The following is a 20,031-nucleotide window of genomic DNA, read 5'->3' as shown; positions in this document are numbered from 1 at the left end:
ACAGCTCAGGGACACCCACAGGAAGAGAGTTCCCATAAGGCTGTCCTTTGTTCCACACAACAGCTTGGAGGCAAATGGGAAGTCGGCACTAAACTGCAAATAACTTTCCAAACACGCTCACAGCCTTGTGAATGGATATGACACCCGCTTACAAATTGGGAATGCTCAGCCCTCACAGCTGGGCCCTCGATTCCAGGAACATTAATCTACCCTGGCCTGAAAAATACACAGATGTTTGCTCCCTTCACAGGGCTGAGGGAAGGGGATGGGAGAACTAAGAATGCAGACTTGCCGCAGGCTTGCCTAATTACAGCCCTGTCAGGCTTCTCAGAGAAAAAAAAAAGACTCAGAAGTAAGCCATTTGCCTCCCTGGAAGCCGTAAGCTGACAGGGAAAGTAATACCTCGGTGTAAATTCATTTATGACAGGAGCAAGGAAGGATGGGGACATTAAGAACAGCACCTCCAAGAGGGGGTGCTGGGGGACCGTGGGCCCCAAAGGTGAAGATGACGCCTGAGGGGAATCTGCATTCACAGCTCACTCCAACCACAGACGTAAAATGGACGAAGCTCACAGAAACAGTGGTGGTGGGCAGGAGATGGGCTCTAATGTCCTCTCTGTGAAGAGGGCAGTCACCTTTTCTCATGCATCCCTGGCCTCCTCTTCCAGGCCTAACGTTTGCAGTAGCAGCTGCATGGCTGGTGGCAGTTACAGTCCATGCCTACGTTTGGATGGCGGGTGAGGGGGTACAGATCTGGGGCTGTTAGAATGGACCCTTCAGAATTCAGGACCGAACCGAGGCTTCCCTGCCCAAAAGGCAAAGCTAAAACGCCATACAAACAACAATGACACCGCTTGAGAAGGCAGACGGCACAACAGTAAAGAGTCCAGGGCCTGGAGCCAGGCTGTCTCAGATTAAATCCTGATGTTGTCACTAACTTGGGCAAATTACGAAGTTCTCTGTGCCTCAGTCTCCTAAATTAGGAAATTCTCTGCACCTTCATAAAATGGGGGTCATGTTACCATGTACTTTCACACATACTTGAAGTGTTCTTATGAGGATTAGAAGGGTGAATACATGTAAAATGCTTAGAACATTGCCTAGCATGCAGTAAATGCCAGCTATGATGATGATGACAATGACAGGACAGCAGTAACTCTTGGGTGACACCAGGACTCTGGTGGAATAATCATTACAGGGCATGACCAGGAAATCTGGGTTCCTCCAGGGAGAAGTGGTGTCTGCAGGACTTGGACAGCAGGTGACCCCCATTAGTGGTCACTTGGGTGAGTCAGGCAGCCCCTGCCCCTCCCTGGGACCAAGAGAGGGGCCTAGTCCTTCTGCTGTCCCTGTCTCCCAACCCCTACCCCCAACCCTCCTCAGCCCCCTACCCCCATGCAGCCAGACTCTGGCTCTCCCTCAGGGCCTTACCCATGATTCCTTCCTTTCCTCACCTATTCCTGTCTTCCTCTCCTCTTTAGAGCTGCCACCCACCCCCACCCCAGCCAACATCTTTCCCACTTTTTAATCTCTTCTACTCAGCAGACCAGTGTTTGTGAAGCACACACTGGGCACTAAAGATATGGCAGCGAACAAAACAAAATTGCCTGCCCTCATGGAGCTTATAGTCTGGTAGGGGAGACAGACAACAAACAAGACAAATAAGTAAATCATATAGGATATTAGAAGGCTGTACGTGCCAAGGAGAAAAGTGAGGGTGGGAACTAGGGGAGTGTGGGAGGAGAAGGGTACAACTTAAAATAGGGTGAAAAGCTGATACGTGAATCAAGTGTTGAAAGTAGTGCAGGAATAAGCCAGGCCGATATCTGTATAAGCAGCATTCCAGCTACAAGGACCAGCAAATGCAAAGGCCCTGAGGTATGATCCTAGTCAAGGGCACTGAAGCAGGAATAGGTCAGGCAAGCCGGAGGAACATCAAGCAGGTTCCAGTGCCTGGAGCAGAGTGAGCAAGGGGAGAATGGCCAGTGACGTGGGGTGGGGCTTGCATCATGTAGAGCCTTACAGCAGTCTTAAGGACTTTGGGTTTTACTCTGAATGAGGTGGGGAGACACTGAGGGTTTTAAGCAGAGGAGTGACATAATAGGACTTGCATATTTTTAAAGGTCATCTCTGCTGTTTTGAGGCTAGGCAATAAGGAGGCAAGGGTGGAATCAGGGAGAACCATTAGGAAACTACCAGAATAATCCAGGTGAAGGCTGATGGGGTGTCAGCCCGTGGTGATAGAATAGGATGTGGTAAGATACATTTTGAAGGGAGAGCTGATAGGATTTGCTAATGGACTGTCTGTGGGATGTGAGAAAAGAGTCAAGGATGACTCCAGGTTTCTTGTTTGAGTGACAGGAGGATGGCACTGCCATTTCCTGAGTTGGGGAAGGCTATGGAGGAGCAGGCCAGGGAGTGGCCAGGGAGTTAGGTTTGTACCTGTGAAGTTTGCTATGCCCATTAGACACCTAGGTGGAAATGCCAAGTAGGTGGTCAGATACGTCAGTCTGGAGTTCAGGTCAGTTATATAAGTCTGACTGGAGCTATAAATATGGCAGTATTCAGGAGGTTGAAGGTATTCAATGTCATGATCCTGGATGAGGGGATAGAGGAGAGGTCAAAGGACAGAGCTGGGAAACAGGGAAACAACATGCAAAGGAGCAGCCAGTAAGATGGGACAACCAGGAGAGTGTAGTGTCGTGGAAGCCAGAAGGAGATGTGTTCCAGAGAGGAGAGAGTGACCAGTCAGGATGAAAGATGAAAGAACGGGACACTGCACACTCAGAGCTGACTGCTGAGTTGGACCTAGGAGCTGTGTGTGACATTGTCAAGGGTGGTTGAGGTGAAGCAAGCGGTGGACAGTCCACCCGAGGAGAGGGATGGAGATGGTAAGTACAGTCAATATTTCCAGGAGTTTTGCTCTATGAGGAAGAGGAGAAATGGGGTGATAGCTGGAGGTGGGGGAAAGGATCAAGAGAGGACCTTTTTAAGATGAGAGAAATAACTCTATATTTGTATGCTAATGGGAATGATCCAGGAGAGGGGAAAATTGGCGAAGCAGTATTTACACTAAATTGTATTTTGCTCTAGAGCGTGCTCGGAGCATGGGTGATTTTTGTTTTCTCCTTTGTGCTTTCCCCCATTTTCCAAATTATCTACCATGAATATTTATTAATTTTGTAATCAGAAAAAAGCCATTAAAATCCACAGAGCTGATTGCTCAAGTGAAGCTTTTCCATGGTGACTCATCCCAGGGGAAAAAAAAAAAAACACCAAAGGGCTGAAAAGAATGAGGAGGTGAAGAAAAATTAAATGCAAATACAGCTCCCTCGGAATCAGATCATTTCTTCCCTGGCCCGCTGCAATTTCCTCACCACCCTCCTGTCTGTCAGTCTCTCCCTGTTCCTGCCCCCACCTCAACATTGTCAACATTGTCACTGTCAGAGGGATTTTTCTTAAAATGCAAATCTGATCATGTCAGAGCCCTCCGATGGCTCCCCCACGGTTTTCGGGATTTTATCTTGACTTGTTCACCTGGTGGAGGATGTCCTTTGTGCTCTGGTCTGGCCTCAGTGCCAATCATAGGCCCCTTCCCCTCCCCGGCCCCCCCTCTCCTGCTCTTCAGCCACACCGTAATTACCGCCTTCTCGGAGCCTCAGAGCGACATGCAGTGCCTCTTGTACTCGCTCCCATAGCAACCTGCTCCACTCCATCAGCGCATCATCCACTCCATTGTAATCACTGATTTACTCCCCTCAACTCCCCCATCCCCACAGCACTCAAGCGCCCCTGGATCCAGTGTCTAGATTTTTTTATCTTTGTTTTTCCAGTGCCTTGACCAATACCCAGCACACAGTAGGTATCTCTGTATCTGTGGGTGGAATGAATAAGCTCATCTCAAGCATCCCTCTGATCACAAGACAGGAGTGGCAGGGGGGCACTTCCCTTCCTCAAAAATCTCCAGTGCCTCTGGCCAAAGTAAAAGCTGGCACCAAGGTTTTTCACACTTTCTCTCAGCCTGGTACTAACAAGCAAGCATACTCTCTCCTCTTCCCTCTCCTTCTCATGTCCATTAAGTCAACTGACATTTACTAAGCTCCGCCTAAGTGGCAGGCCCTATGGTAGGTGTTGGGATATAAAGATAGATAAGGCAAATGATTCTGCACCTTGAGGGGCTCAGGGGAGGGGGCTCTGGGGACAAAGACCAGCATATTAGCCAGGTCTCTCTCCGGGCATGCTCCTCCTGAACCTGCCAACAGAGCGATTCATTCAGCATACAGTGGTTGAGGGCCCACCACGCAGGAGACACTATGCCAGACACTGGGGTGAGGGGATCCAGAAGACAGAAGGCTACCAGGTCTGTGCGTCAATAACTAAAACATGAGACTGGAGGCCAACAACCTGAGTGGTGCAAAGCCTTTCCCTCCCGTTAGCACCTCTGAGCTTCCCTCCTCCTAGACACCTTCCCCCATCATCACCACAGATCAACTCAACACAGCAGCCTCCTCCCAGTCCCAGCTCCCTGGGAGCCAAAATGTGATCTCAAGTATAACAATCAGGGCTTCCCTGGTGGCGCAGTGGTTGAGAGTCCGCCTGCCGATGCAGGGGACACAGGTTCGTGCCCCGGTCTGGGAGGATCCCACATGCCGCGGAGCGGCTGGGCCCGTGAGCCATGGCCGCTGGGCCTGCGCGTCCGGAGCCTGTGCTCCGCAGGGGGAGAGGCCACAGCAGTGAGAGGCCCGCCTACCGCAAAAAAAAAAAAAAAAAAAAAAAAAGTATAACAATCAGAGCTTGATGCGTTGCCGTTGCCGACAGAGCAAGTTGTTGGTGAAAATCCTGCCAGACTGGGTTAGGGCCCGGAGTCGAGGGCATTTTACTGAGGGCGTGAAAAGCTCCCTGTTTCCCCCAGCGAAGGGAATCCAGGGGCCGGGGATGACAGGAGAGGGCAGTTCCAGAGGAGCTGGTGAAGGGGAGGAGACTCACAGGTGCCTCTGGGTCCATTCCTGATATGCAGAAATCAACAGAAAAATTTCAGAGACCTCTTCGTATCTGTTTGCCAAATGCTGCAGGGTCTCCAGGGCAGGACAGAAGCAGGGAAATGCAAACTTCAAAATGCAGGCAAGGGCGAAAAATGAGAATTGAGCAACAAGTCTTTTGATGTGGTAGCCTCTCTTGTCTGTGGGAGTTTCCCCATTTTTGTTTGTGGGGGATTTAATTAGGGAAATGTTGAGCGGGAAACAGATGTGCCTGAGGAGGAAGAAAGGTCTTTGAATGGACCGCAGCCCCCCAGCCCCGTGCTTACATGGGAAGGAACGCACCTAATAGTATGTGGCGCCAAGTGTGTGCGCTCTGGGGACTGTGTATTCCCACACGCAAAGCCCTTAGAGGAGATTAGCTGCAGCACAATGTGGCTGCACAGGAATCTACGTGGATACAAATCTACAGGTACACAACAGCATCTGCGGAGGGGTGCAGCCAGAGAGGTCTAACCCAGTGATGCCCGAAAGAATCGATTTAGGAAAGAGACTCCTTGGGATATCCTTGAAGACAGAACAACTAAAATAGAATTTCACGACATTCAGAAAAGACGCTGTAAGGTGCAGCAACAAGTGAGGGCGGGGAGAATGGGGTGTCTGGGATGAAGTCTCCCTTCGCCCTCCCCAAGGGCAGGCCTGCAGCTGCTTCTCCCAAAGCTGTCCCTCTGGCAGAATCCTGCCTGGGAGAGGCGCCCAGTACTGAGAGCCCTGCAGTGGAGGTGGGGGGAAGGAAACCGCAGCAGAGCTCACACTAGGCTTCTCTCACCTCTTCCTGCCTCTCTGGAGTGAAGGAATCCCCTGCTATCGAATGGCTGAGACACAACAGGGACAGGAGGGCGCAGTCAGAAAAGTAAAAGGAGCCATCCAGAAGAGCTGCCTCCCTCCCCATGGTGCCTAGAAAAGACCTGAGCTATTTCCTCCTGTCTCCCTTCTCCCCCGTCTCCTCCTTTGCCATGAACTACAAATTCCTCCATAAGAGGACACCACAAGTAATCTTAAAAACACAACAAACTAGTGAATATAACAAAAGAGAAGCAGACTCACAGGTATAGAGAACAAACTAGTGGTCACCAGTGGGGGGAGGAGGGGCAGTATAGGGGTTGGGGAGTGGGAGGTACAAACTGTTGGGTGTAAGACAGGCTCAAGGACGTATTGTACAACACGGGGAATACAGCCAATATTTTGTTATAACTGTAAATGGAAAGTAACCTTTAAAATTGTATAAAAATTTTTTAAAATTTTAATTTAAAAAAAAGAGGACTCCACAAGCTACCCTGCCATTACCATACTATGACTTATGAAGTCTGTCTTAGATTTAAATTTTCCTTGAGAAGTGTGAGGTTTCATTCTTTCCATGGTAGGTTCACAAAAATGCAGATGAAACTCCAGAAAGAAAATGTCCATTTTAGCCCTGGATGTTCTTTCTCCATGTTGGGCCCAAACCAAAACAGGATATGAAGGTGAGACCCCAGCCGCAGCGCTGGGGCAGGACCTCACCTAATTGTCCTTTATCATGATGCTGTAAGCAAGGCCATGAGACTCCAGGTAAGCTTTGACGTCCTTCATTTCAGAGAAAGGAACCCTCATATCCACAGGAAGGCTGGGCCAGGCCGGGCCACGCCAGAAGTCCACCTTGATCACAAAGGAGAAAAAAATGGGCATGTTTATCACACAATCCTGTAGGCACCCTGGAGGGCCAGATGTTCTTCTCTTATACAGTTGAAAGGGCCCCAGTTCCAAAATGAAACCCCTAAGGCCGAGCAGAAAGACAGGGACAAACAAAATCCCTAAGTCACTGAGCTTCCTTCCCTGATGTTAAGCACCTCATCTCCCAGCCTCACTCACACAATGTAACTTCGCCTGGATCCAAAGAGCCCAAAATAATTTCTAAAGGTGAGACGGCTCATCATCTGGGACATTAACATGGACAAGAACCCTGGTGAGAAGAGGGAGACATCACTGCCCCTAAACCCCAAAGGGGTAGGAGAGGCCTGATCTGGATCCCTGTGCCATCCGACTGCCATGTCTATTTTTCAGTTTGTAAAATGGAGAGACTTATTATAAAGTTTTCTGAGTCCTGGTTGATAGGGACACTCAAACGAATAGGAACGTGGGCTTTGGGCCACATCCAGAAATATCAGCTTGTTTCAACAGCCCTCAAACAAAACCCTTCTATTATTGAAGAAAATGTTTTCCTTTGTGGAATACTTGCTGAGGACAAATGTTCTCAGAAACCAATGCTCAGGCTGACAGGGATGAACCCAAATAAAACACAGGTTTGCCAAGCTAAGCCATTTCAATTGGGGAACAGATGTGTCCAGTCTGCATGCTGCATGGCATACCACCCAGAGATACATGTACCTCTCGTGTGGCTTCAGGACATTCCAGCCATTTTCAGAGCAGCCTCCGACAGGACAGAGGGGAAAGCCAAGAAGGGCCACCCAACCTTCCAGGTGAGTGCTCCCAACCTCTTCTGAAGAGGAGGCACATTTGATTTTTCCACAGTGTTGTGATCTTTGGCAGACACACCCAGAGGGCAGGTTTGGGGTGGGGGAAGCAGGACATGGAGCCAAAGGTGCAGGCTGCTGTGAGGGAGGAGAGAACTCATCACCAAGCCCTGTGGAGTCCTCACCTTCTGGGGCTTCAGGCCCTCCAGATCCCTGAGAAGTGAAAGTTGCTTCTCATTTTTAGCCAGGACTCGAAGAACCTGGTCACTGGAAAGACACAGAGAGGGTGGAGGGAGATGCTCAGAAGGATTCCTGGAAGACTGTGCTGCTTGGGAGAGGCAGAGTGGAAAAGAGGCCAGGCTGCGGGGACCTGGCAGGACAGCTGGGAGGCTAGAGGACCCCTGAGCAGAAGGACTTGTAGCCCTGGGAAGCACGAAAGCCCTTTAGCCCAGGACCAGTGGTCCCTCCAGCCCCAAGGACAGACCACCCAGGGGACTAAATAAAAAAAGCCTGTCAGCGTTGCTGATGAACCCAATGCTGAGACAGGGGAAACAGCATGGGAAAGGAATGTGGGGGATGGAGGAGGGAGGGAGAACAAAAGGAATAAAGGAGAGATACAGGGAGTCGGGGGCACCAATGGTGGTCCCATATGCTCTTCATACAAGGGCCCAAGGCCATGTCTGCCCCCAGCCCCGTGCCCTCTCCTGCCTTCTCCCAAGAGCCACAGGACATGGAAGAGATCAATCTCAAACTACCTCATAGGGGGAAGGTGAGCTCCTTCCTGTCCCTCTGGAGGGGTGGGGAGGTCATGTAACTGAGCAGCCTGCAGTGTGACCTCTGGGGTCTGAGCCTGGGATGGCGATGGCTCCCTCCCTGACCGGCTCTGACACCCTGGATGATGAACCCCCTCTCTAAGCTTGTGTCTCCTCTTCTCTACTATGGAAATACTATGGAGTGGTTACCTTGCGGGATCTTTGGGAAGCTGAGAAATCATGTCCGTAGAGGGTATATAATACTCATACTTATTTTTACTCACAGGAAGACAATACCACACCCATACATTAGGAGTACATAGTCTTTGGGGGTTATAACTTTTTTTAAGAATTGGAGAAAAGTTACAAACACTTCCTCCAGAAAAAAAGTAGATACACAAAAAATTTTCCATATGATTTCAGGGGATTCTTGGAGCCCTGAAAGCTTACCCTTGGAGTCCAGACTAAGAACTCTAGGTTGGGGGAGGGACAATAATACAGCTGCGTGTCCTGCTCTCGCACATGAAAGTGAGAGGTGACGGAGTTGGGAGTGGCTTCAGGATGGGCACTGAAATCCTGAATCCCTTCACCTTGATCAGGTCCCACTGGGCCACCCGGTCACCTGGCTCCCAGCAATCCTCCCTCCCACGAAGGAGCAGCCACTCACCCTGTGAAATTCATTTGGCCCAAAGCTGCTGCCAGGATAAAGCTGCAGACCAGGAGCGTCTGCCTGTCCACAGGGGACAGCCCTCGGCCCACACTTCCTCCGGGGAAGCCCTGCATGCTTCTTCCTCCAGGCGAACTTCAGGGGTTTTCCTCATGCACGGGCATGGCCAGGCCTCAGGACAGCAGAGCACCTAAAGGCCGACAGGCCAGACCCGAGAATGTGCGTTAGGCTCTCTCTGGGGAGACCCTGTGTGGGATTCCCACACGCCAGGTCTTAGAGAGCTGGGGCGCCCCTCCTCACTTCTGGGTGAGTCTTCTCCTGAGAAGGGGAGGAGAGGAGGGAAAGAGGAAGACAAGGCCTTTGGCTGTTTTCCTCCCCAGAGGTTTGCTGGGCCAGCCTCTCGTGAACATCGAATCCTCCATCTCCAGAGAAAGATGAGAGAAGCCAGAGGCCCGAGGAAACCACTCCTTTCCTCCCTCTTCCTGATCTTTCTCTGGGCTCCTTCTCCCTCCCCATCCACTCACACATATCCTCCTTGCACATAGGATGTGGACACCATTGAAACAATGCCGTGTTTAGACACAGAGCCGGTGCTCACTTCCTGTCTAAAAGGTCTGGGGCAATTGACCTAATCTCTCTAAGTCTCAGTTTACTCATCAGTCAATCAAACGGGGTTAATAAAATCTCTCCTTCCTGCTTCACAGGATTTTGGGGGGGGTATTAGATGAGACAACTTGGGTGAATTGGCTTGGCAAAGCCTGCAAAATATAATATCATTATCTCGAAGCATTAGCTCTTAGTCACAGCTGCATCTTAGCTCAGGACTCCAGTTGCAGTGGAGAGAAGGGGAGAGAAGAAAATGGAGAGGGGAACAAAGGAAATGTCTATTCTATGAGAAGGAATTCAGTGAAGAGTCCATTTTCTCTACCTTCAGGTGGTCACCATTATGCCAGGATAGGTAGTGCAATTTCTGCTATACATGAAGGTCACTGCAGTCATTATTATAGTTCTCAACAGAGAGCAGAGTCAATTTCTCAGTGCTGCTGAAGCCCCACACAGCCCCCTTTACAGTGTGGGAACAGTAGGAATAAAGCAGAGGCCAGCACACAAAGCAGTCATATTAGAAGGAGAAAGTGAAAGATGATGCCTGAATGGTAAATGATGAATCTAACAGAAAATCTGCAGGAGGTGGAGGAAAGGCAGAGACTAAATCCAACAAAGTTGTTCAGCAGAGGACATCAACAAAAGGCCACTTAACTGTCACTGGCAATTCTCAGAAGCCCCCCCTCCCTATCCATGCTTTCCCAGAATGGCCAATTAACTGGCCATGTGTACAGAGAGGGGAGCTCTTTTATTGAGAGAATGCCCTGCTCCCACACCCCGCTGGACCTACTCCATTATCTCATAGTTCAGCTGTTCAGACATGCCAAACTCTCCTAGAACCCTGGCTTTGGGAACTCTCAGACTGAAACATTAGCAAAGGGTTTAAGGACCTAGAAAAGAAAGCAATTAGGCTTTCTACCCAAGTAACATTCAGCTTCAGTTAGAAATAGGAATAAAAGAATGTATTAGTAAACAATAGCTCAGGAATTTAAAAGAAAGAAAAGTGAGATGGTGCTAGTCACCCAAAGTACCCAGCATCTTCTTGTTCAAAAGCACCATTATAAGTCACTAATCATAAGACAATCCCTGCACTTGGTTTAGGGGTGGGGAGAGAGAGAAAGAAAGACTGAGATCAAGAGCAAAAGAGAGGGCCTCCCTGGTGGCGCAGTGGTTGAGAGTCCGCCTGCCGATGCAGGGGATACGGGTTCGTGCCCCGGTCTGGGAGGATCCCATATGCCGCGGAGCGGCTGGGCCCGTGAGCCACGGCCGCTGGGCCTGCGCATCCGGAGCCTGTGCTCCGCAACGGGAGAGGCCACAACAGTGAGAGGCCCGCATACCGCAAAAAGAAAAAAAAAAAAAAAAGAGCAAAAGAGAGACAGAGGAGCAGTTAAGAATTCTTGAGAATTCTAAGGCAGCACTTCCAGTAGAACTTTCTGTGATAATGGAAATGTTCTATGTCTACAGTATCCAACAGGATAGCCACCAGTGGCTAGTGTGAGTGAGGAATTTTAAATTTTAATTAATTTTAATTAATAATTTAAATGGCCACATGTGGCTAATGACTGCCGTATTAGACAGCATAGTTCTATGGGAATTCACCAGCCCTGAGTACTGTCTCCAAGGCTGGATCTGAAGCAGAGACACACAGCTGTGTTTGATCTAATACCTAATATTGGCTTCTCACTCAAAATTAATTATTCATTAATTAAGTTTACTTTTAGACATTAAAATAATTAAGTAGACATTATTTACTCAATACATGTTTACTGAATACCTACTATGGGCCAAGCACTTGTTAAGGTGTGGGAATAAAACAGAGCGATACAGACCTAGCCCTTAGATTTCTAATGGGGTAAGTAGAAAATTAAGTTAAAGAGCATACAAATAAGTGTGAAAATATAGCTGATGTATGTGCTACAAGGGGCAGGTACAACATGCCAGGAGGATGGGTAACACGGACTCTATGTAAACTGAAGAGGCAGGGAGAGTTAACCTAAAGAAGTTGTTAGAAGGACTTTCATCTCCTGCAGGTGAGTGGGCAATCCTGCCCAAATGAAATAACTAAAATGCTAGATAAAATATTTTTAATAACAACTTTTCTTAACACCTCACTGTGCTGGCATGAAAGTAAGAATCTACAGATTCCAAAAAGAAGTAAAAGAAGTAAAAGCAAACTTACCTGAGAGGTAAGCAAACATGTCCCCTGAAGAGTAGATAGAGGTCTCTCAACCCTAGAGAGTTCTTGATCTTCCTCCTAAAAGAAAATACCTTGTAACTAGGATCATTTTCCTCCTGCTTGAAGTATATATTTAAATTCCTTCTTTAGTGAAGCTCTCTGTTTTTATTTGTTTGAAAAATCTTTATTTGCTTCCTTCTTTTTTTAAATATTTATTTATTTATTTGGCTGCACCAGCTCTTAGTTGCAGCATGCAGGATCTTCCTTTTTTTTTTTAGTTGCAGCATGCGGGATCTAGTTCCCTGACCATTGGGAGCACAGAGTCTTAACCACTGGACCACCAGGGAAGTCCCTATTTACTTTCATTCTTGAAAGAGTCTCACTGGTTATAAATTCTAGGTTGATTATTGTTTTTCTCTCAGCACATCGAAAACATTATCACTTTTGCTGTTAAAAGGTAATCATTTAGACACATGTATAATGTGTCTAAGTATAAATTTCTTTTGGTTTATCCTGCTTGAGATTGGATTACTGTACCTGGGGACAGCTCTCTCTCCACTATGGTCACAAATTTCTCAGTCATTATACTTTTTTTTTTTTTTTTGGCTGCGTTGGATCTTTGCTGCTGTGTGCGGGCTTTCTCCAGTTGTGGCAAGCGGCGGCTACTTTTCATTGCCATGCACGGGCTTCTCCTTGTGGTGGCTTCTCTTGTTGTGGAGCACAGGCTCTAGGCATGCAGGCTTCAGTAGTTGTGGCACGCGGGCTCAGTAGTTGTGACTCATGGGCTCTAGAGCACAGGCTCAGTAATTGTGGCACAAGGGCTTAGTTGCTCCGTGGCATGTGGGATCTTCCCAGACCAGAGCTTGAACCCATGTCCCCTGCATTGGCAGGTGGATTCTTAACCACTGTGCCACCAGGGAAGCTCCCATTATACTTTTTTTTTTTTTTTTTTTTGCGGTACACGAGCCTCTCACTGTTGTGGCCTCTCCCGTTGCAGAGCACAGGCTCCAGACACGCAGGCTCAGCGGCCATGGCTCACGGGCCCAGCCGCTCCATGGCATGTGGGATCTTCCCGGACCAGGGCACGAACCCATGTCCCCTGCATCGGCAGGCGGACTCTCAACCACTGCGCCACCAGGGAAGCCCCCCATTATACTTTTTAACATTGGCTTTTTCCCAATCTCTTTATTACCTTCTGGAATTTTGATGTGGTATATGTTAGGTGCTCTCATTCTATCCTCCAAGACTCTTAGTCATTCTGTTATATTTCTATTTCATTGTATCTCTGGGCTACAATCTGGATAATTTACTTGTATTGAATATTGTTTCTTTAGCCCAGTTAACTGATTCTCTCATCAGCTGAGTTTAATCTGTCTTTTAATCAATCTCCTAAATTTTAACGTTCAACTTACACAGTTCGTCGATTCTAAAACAACTTTTTTCCAGATTTTAACACCCCTGAAGTCCAGGAGCATCTTATAATCGGTGGCATCTTGAATGATAATTGTCAGTGTTTTTGACGACACATAAAATTATGGCTCATCTTATGATCAATCTTATTTTATAGTCAACACAGTATGGTATTCCTTTTTCATTTTTTGGAAGCTCTATTTTATTCTTTTTGAGCCCAAATGACTTGAATTTTTTACCTATTTTAGAACTTCTTGTTTTTTTTTTTTTAAACTTATAAAACTTAGACTTCCCTGGGGGCACAGTGGATAAGAATCCGCCTGCCAATGCAGGGGACACATGTTTGATCCCTGGTCCAGGAAGATCCCACACGCTGCGGAGCAACTAAGCCTGTGATCCACAACTACTGAGCCCGTGAGCCGCAACTACTAAAAGCCCACACACCTAGAGCCCGTGCTCCTCAACAAGAGAAGCCACCACAAGGAGAAGCCCGCGCACGTCAATGAAAAGTAGCCCCCGCTAGTGGGAAGCAGCCGCATAGCACAGGGAGATCAGCTCGGTGCTTTGTGACCGCCTGGAGGGATGGGATAGGGAGGGTGGGAGGGAGACGCAAAAGGGAGGGGATATGGAAACATATGTATATGTATAACTGATTAAATTTGTTATAAGGCAAAAAATTAAAAAAAAAATAAAAATTAAAATTAAAAAAAAAAAAAAATAGATAGCTAGTGGGAAGCAGCCACATAGCACAGGGAGATCAGCTCGGTGCTTTGTGACCACCTAGAGGGGTGGGATAGGGAAGGTGGGAGGGAGGGAGATGGAAGAGGGAAGAGATATGGGGATATATGTATATGTATAACTGATTCACTTTGTTATAAAGCAGAAACTATCACACCACTGGAAAGCAATTATACTGCAAAAAAAAAAAAAAAAAAAAAAAAAAAAGTAGCCCCCGCTCGCCACAACTAGAGAAAGCCCGTGTGCAGCAACGAAGACCCAACACAGCCAAAAATAAATAAATTTTTTAAAAATTAAATCTTTAATCTTATAAAACTTAATAATCTTATATTCTTTGTCAGATAACTGCAATATCTGAAGACTTTGCAAGTCTATTTCTACTGCATATTATTTCTGCTCTTTTCCATTCATGGTGCATTTTTTTCCTGTGCTATTTATCTGTGAGCCAGTCATTTTCTTTGGACCTTTACCTGTGGAATTGCTTTGAGGCCTAGATTGAAGTTGAGTTCCTCCAGAGAGGATTTGCATTTACTTGCCTAGGGGGCACGTCCAACCTGAGACCACTCTAAATTAAATTAATTTGCTTGAGTTATTTTGGACTACATAGTTAGCATAAATTTAGACCACAGACTCATGTAGGGGCTTACTTATTATGGTTATGAATTCTCAGGAGATATTTTTCTCTGGATCACTTAACATCAGGATTTTAAATCCTGCACAATAACAGCAGATTATTTGCAAGCGGGTAATCAGAGTTAGTGTTTTAAGGTCCTCTGCTGGAACAAAGGTTAGACAGTGATACTTTTCTAGACTTAGGTTAAGTATGCATGTTCAAATTGCTAGAGTAATAACTTCCAAACAGGCAGAAAGGGTAAAGATGAAATGAAAAACAGGGGGAAAAACAAATCAAAAGAAGACAGAAAGGAAGGTGGGAAAAAAAGGGGGTGTTAAAAGTAGGACAAATGGAAAGAACATAAAAAGAAGAAACTTACCTAAATATATTTCAGTCATACTAAAAGAAGTTTTAACTCTCCAGTACAAGACAAAAATTATCAGAATAGATTCTTTTTTAACCTAGCTATATGTATTCACAAGAGCTATGCTTAAAGCGTAAGAACAAAGAGAAACTAAAAGTCAAAGGTGTAAGAAATATGCTAGGTAAATGTTAACCAAAAGAAAATATCTGTAGCTTTATTAATATAAGATAAAATAAACTTCAAGGCAAAAGGCATTATGAGAAATAAAAGGGTCACTACATAATAATATTACTTTCAATTTCCCAAGAATTTTTAACATATAAAAATATTCAGGAATAATTCTAACAAATAATGTGCAATCCTTCCTGGAGACAATTATAAAACTTTATTGAAAAATGCTAAAATTCTACATAAACCTGAAGATATACTTTTTCTAGGACAAGAAAATTCAATGTCATAAAGTTACCCATTCTCCCCAAATAGATTTAGAGATTCAATATAATGTCAATCAAAAACCCAACAGCACACAACTTCATGTTTATATAAATGTATATGAAAAAATAAAGGTCCTAAGAAGAGTCAAGACAATCTTGAAGAACAAAGTAGGAGAACTTCCCATATCAGACATTGAAACATATTATAAAACTATAGTAATTGAGATGGTACAGTATTGGCACAGATAAATAGAACATAACACAGAAATAAACCCACATATTTGGAAACTTAATTTTTTGCAGATTTGGCACAGCACATCATTGTGGAACAGAAAGACTATTCAATAAACGTTGCTGAGACAACTGTAGATCTACATGGGGAAAATGGAATTAAATCTCAATCATACCATATACAAAAATCAATTCCAGGTAGATTAAAATACTTAAATGTAAAAGGCAAAACTATAACACCCTCAGAAGACAACATAGAGAATATTTTATGACATTGGGATAGGTAATAATTTTTCTAAATAAGATGTGAAAAGCAAAAAAAAAAAAAAAACTATAAAGTTTCCCATAAAGGGAAAAATGGATAAAATCAACTACATTATAATTAAGAACGTCTCACTAGAGAGTAGAAAGTAAGCCTCAACCGGAGAGGACATATTTATAACACATAAAACTGGAAAAAAATATCCATGATATATAAAGAACATCTGTGAATCACTTTTTTAATGGGCAAAGAACACAAAAGTCCATTTCACAAAAGAGGACTCACAAATGATCTATAAACATGTGAAAATTATAATTAGTCAGGGAAAAGAAAATTAAACCACAGTGAAATTACCATATCATACTACCAATGTCAAGAGTTAAATGTCAGTCAATACCAAGAGTTGGCAAGGATGGGGGCAACAGCACCTCTCATCCACTCCTGGTAGAGCTTTAAATTGGTGAAATCACTTCAGAAAACACTCGTTACCTAGTGAAGTTGCACATCCTAAACCCTAACAATTGCACTCCCAGCTATATGCCCTGAAGAAACTCATGTACATGTGCAGCAAGATATATGTCCAAGATTGGATTTCTAAAATGGAGATGTAGTTGTAATACAACAGAGCAGAGGAAATGAACTGACTACAACTACATGCATCCAGCAGACGAACCTGAAAACCATGATGTCGAGTGAAAGAAGCCAAATTGGAAGACGCACTGTATGTTTCCATTTATATACATTCACAAACAGGTAAGACTGAACAATATATTGTCTAGGAATATGTGCACAGCTGATAATTACAAGGAAAAGGAAGGAACTTATTAGCGTGGATTTGTGGTTTCATCTGGGGAAGGGAAGGGAGTGCAATGAGGAGCACCTGCAGGCTTCTAAGGTGTGTTTGTTCTTGTTAAGCTGAATGGTGGGTAAAAGAGAGTTAATTATATTTTTAACAGGCTATGAAAGCTTTACACAGGCTCTTGTACGTATGATATACTTCACAATAAAATGTATTTTAAAGGAAATATGAGAAAGCTAAATTCTTATTTTTCATAGTGAGAAATCAATAGAAAATGCCTAAAACTGAACAAAGCAAGAGGTAGCAATATAAACACTGTATCTAGGTTTATGGATGTGAATGTCAAGGCTAAAAGAATTCAGTTTGGTTGTTGCTGGAGAGCAAGACATAGAAAGAAGGAATGGGGAGCAGGACTCGGCTGCTTTTTATAACAAGTCTTGTAGACTTGTTGGACTCATTAAACGATGTGCCTGCCGTATAATTAATTTAAATAAAAGTGAAGTTTAAAAAGTGGCGTCTGATACCTAGGATAGTCAAATGCATGGAGACAGAAGGTAGAGTGGTGGTTTCTGGGGGCTGGTGAGGGAATGGGGTCATGGAGGGTTAGTGTTTAATGGGTACAGAGTTTCAATTGGGGAAGACGAAAAGATATGGAAATGGATGGTGCTGATGGGTGCACAACAATGTGAATTTCCTCAACGCTACTCAACTGTACACTTAAAAATTATTAAAGTGGTAAATTTTATGTTATGTATATTTTACCACACACAAAAAATTAAAGCTCAAAAAAAAGAGAGAGTGGAATTTGAGCTAAGTCAGAGAAAGTATGAAGGAGTTAACCATCTGAGGCAGGGTGACGAGGTTCCAGGAAATCTGATTCTTGCCCTGAATCCTTTCTTCATTAAAGGTATTAATTCCCACTTCTGGTTGGAGACCTCCCTAACAGTCTCCAGAGATCACATGAGGTGCTCTAATATTTGCAAATAAAACTCCCAAACTAAATTATGTTTAATTTCCAGAAGTCCACTTTGGGTGCTTAATGGAAATGAATATATCAAATGTAATATTAAAAAACAGGAGTATCATCATTCACACTGCAAAAGGATTCTTTGACTAACAAGAGGATTTACTACAGTTTCTTAACATTCCTCCCTCGGGACACTCAAAATGTGATTTAATTAACACAAAACAGGCTTATCCCACCTTCCAGAAATATGCCAAACAGGTGCTTTCAAAGGAAATTGAGAACTGAAAATCCAAGAAAACAATGACCCACCAAAAGGTGGGTTAATGCTGCTCTAGACTAGTTTCTAAATCAACTTCATCATTGAAAAGTCCCACACTGGGGTCATTCCAGCAAGGGAAGCTGTAGCTGACCGACCATATCTCCATCACATCTCATGCTTCCCCCTATCATCACACACCATATAAATTCTAATTCTTCACAAGCATCAGTCTAACATGAAACAAGCTCATCGTGGGCTAAGGCTGTGTCACATTCATCTGTGTGACCCAAGAAACCCTGCATACAGCCCAGGCACTGCCCAGGACCTACTTATTGATGATCTGTTGATTCACTCATCCTGCTAACTGCCCAAAGCCTAGGGGAACAAACCTTGCTTCCTAGGCCTTTGCCCTTGCCTGTTCCACCAGCTCTGCATCCACCAGCTCAGAGCTCCTAAATCTTTGCTCTGTCCTGCTTCCCACTTTTAGTTACTGGACCCCTTTCTCACCACCCACAGTCAGAGACCTCACATGGTATCATACTTAAATGCAACCCTCCAGTACCAGGGTCTTGCTTTCCCCTCCCCCAGAACTGGCGTCCACCCCCAAACCTAGGCCCAGCAGTTGATGACAGACTCTTGGGCCACCCTCTGCCACATGGATGCCTTTGCTTGGACACCCAGCTGGCCTCCTCTCTATTGCAGCACACCCACCCTCTTCCTCACTGGTCCAGCCACCTACCCGGGAGACCCCAGCTCCAGTCCACCTCCACCCAGTCCCTAAAGGGGAGAGGGTTTGCCCAGTGACATTCCCTGGCCCTCAGCCCACAGCTCTCAACCCACTGTGGCTGAGGGACTGGCCATACCAGGACCACCCAGCCAATGATGATCAGGTGCCCCAGACCACAGGCCAAGAGCCTGCTCCCAGTGAGGCAGAGAGGGTTGGCAGCCACCACCCAAGAAGCCACTTCCTACTTTTTGGAGGAAGGGCACCTGCAGGCCAAGGGGTGCAGCTGCAGTCAGGGGCCAGCCCCTGGTGCTGGGGAGCCATGCATACAGCCCTATGAGGAGCTGGTGAAGTCTCTACTGTGTGGAGGAAACGCAAAGGTGGCCAGACACTTTTCCTGTCTGTGGGCCAGCAAACGCTTTCTGGAAAGGACTAAATAGTAAATATTTTAGTCTTTGGGGGGCCCATGAGGCAATATACAGCAAGTATTCTCACTGTATAGTCTTTCTTATATTTAAAAATATAAAGAGCTTTTGGGCTGTACAAAAATAAGTGGATCTAGATTTAGCCTGCAGGCTGTAGTTTGCCCACCCCTGTCTAGTTGAAGAGGCAGGCATTCATTTATGAGACTATTGGAAACTATTAGAAAGCTCAAGGGAAATCAGAGACCAGAGTTAGAAGCATTCTTCAATCAAAGCCAATGATCTCCAAAGTGAGGCATTTGCTCTTACCGGGGAGAGAGGAAGAAATTAATAAGACTTCTAGTGTATATATTTTTAAAATTAATTAATTAATTAATGTATTTATTTTTGGCTGTGTTGGGTCTTCATTGCTGCGTGTGGGCTTTCTCTAGTTGTAGCGAGCGGGGACTACTCTTCATTGCGGTTCATGGGCTTCTCATTGTGGGGGCTTATCTTGTTGCGGAGCACAGGCTCTAGGCACGCGGGCTTCAGTAGTTGTGGCGCACGGGCTTAGCTGCTCCGCGGCATGTGGGATCTTCCCATACCAGGGCTCAAACCCGTGTCCCCTGCACTGGCAGGCATATTCTTAACCACTGTGCCACCAGGGAAGTCCCTCTAGTGTATATTTTTATCTCATCCTTTTTTATTTCAATTTTTGTTTGTGTTTTATTAAATACATGATATAAGTACAATGGTATTTATACAGAATTTATAAATACATAATTACATATGTTGGGTGTGACATGCTAAAAACTTTTTAATTGTAGGAGGGCAGGATGAAAAAAATCTGAAGAATGCTGGCCTAATGATCTGGCACCAATTTTGAAAAGTCTCATACTGTCATGACTTTGTTTCTATAAGTACCTCTTCTCTTACATAGCATTGGGTGGCAAAATCTGATTTTTTAAAATTAAAACTTATTTAAATCAATGTTGACAGATACTGGAGGATTTCCCTATCTTTGAAATCAATGTATTATGGTGGGGGGGGGTACTATTTGAGCACTACTATGAGCAAGGTTATGCCTTTAGAATCTGATGTCTGATTGAGATTTTGAATCCTTGCTGCTCCCTTTTGTCATGTGG

The 20,031-nt window shown here is 45.3% G+C and overlaps 1 protein-coding gene across 1 annotated transcript in view; it reads right to left on the bottom strand.

Annotated features, from left to right (window-relative positions):
- Positions 1–20,031, bottom strand: part of CPA5 (carboxypeptidase A5) — a gene marked incomplete at its 3' end in the record, with an annotated part of 50,836 nt that overhangs the window by 10,483 nt on the left and 20,322 nt on the right. The window contains 4 exon segments of the mRNA XM_082632373.1: positions 6,540–6,671; positions 7,672–7,753; positions 8,906–9,095; positions 11,688–11,762. Of these exon segments, the coding sequence (XP_082488499.1) occupies positions 6,540–6,671; positions 7,672–7,753; positions 8,906–9,021 (330 nt within the window). The 5' untranslated portion in view covers positions 9,022–9,095; positions 11,688–11,762.

Source organism: Mesoplodon mirus (assembly GCF_964341445.2).
Source record: "Mesoplodon mirus genome assembly, chromosome: 9".
Lineage (NCBI taxonomy): Eukaryota > Metazoa > Chordata > Mammalia > Artiodactyla > Ziphiidae > Mesoplodon > Mesoplodon mirus.
Note: the sequence above shows the minus strand (reverse complement) of the source record. Positions and strands in the feature narration are given on the sequence as shown.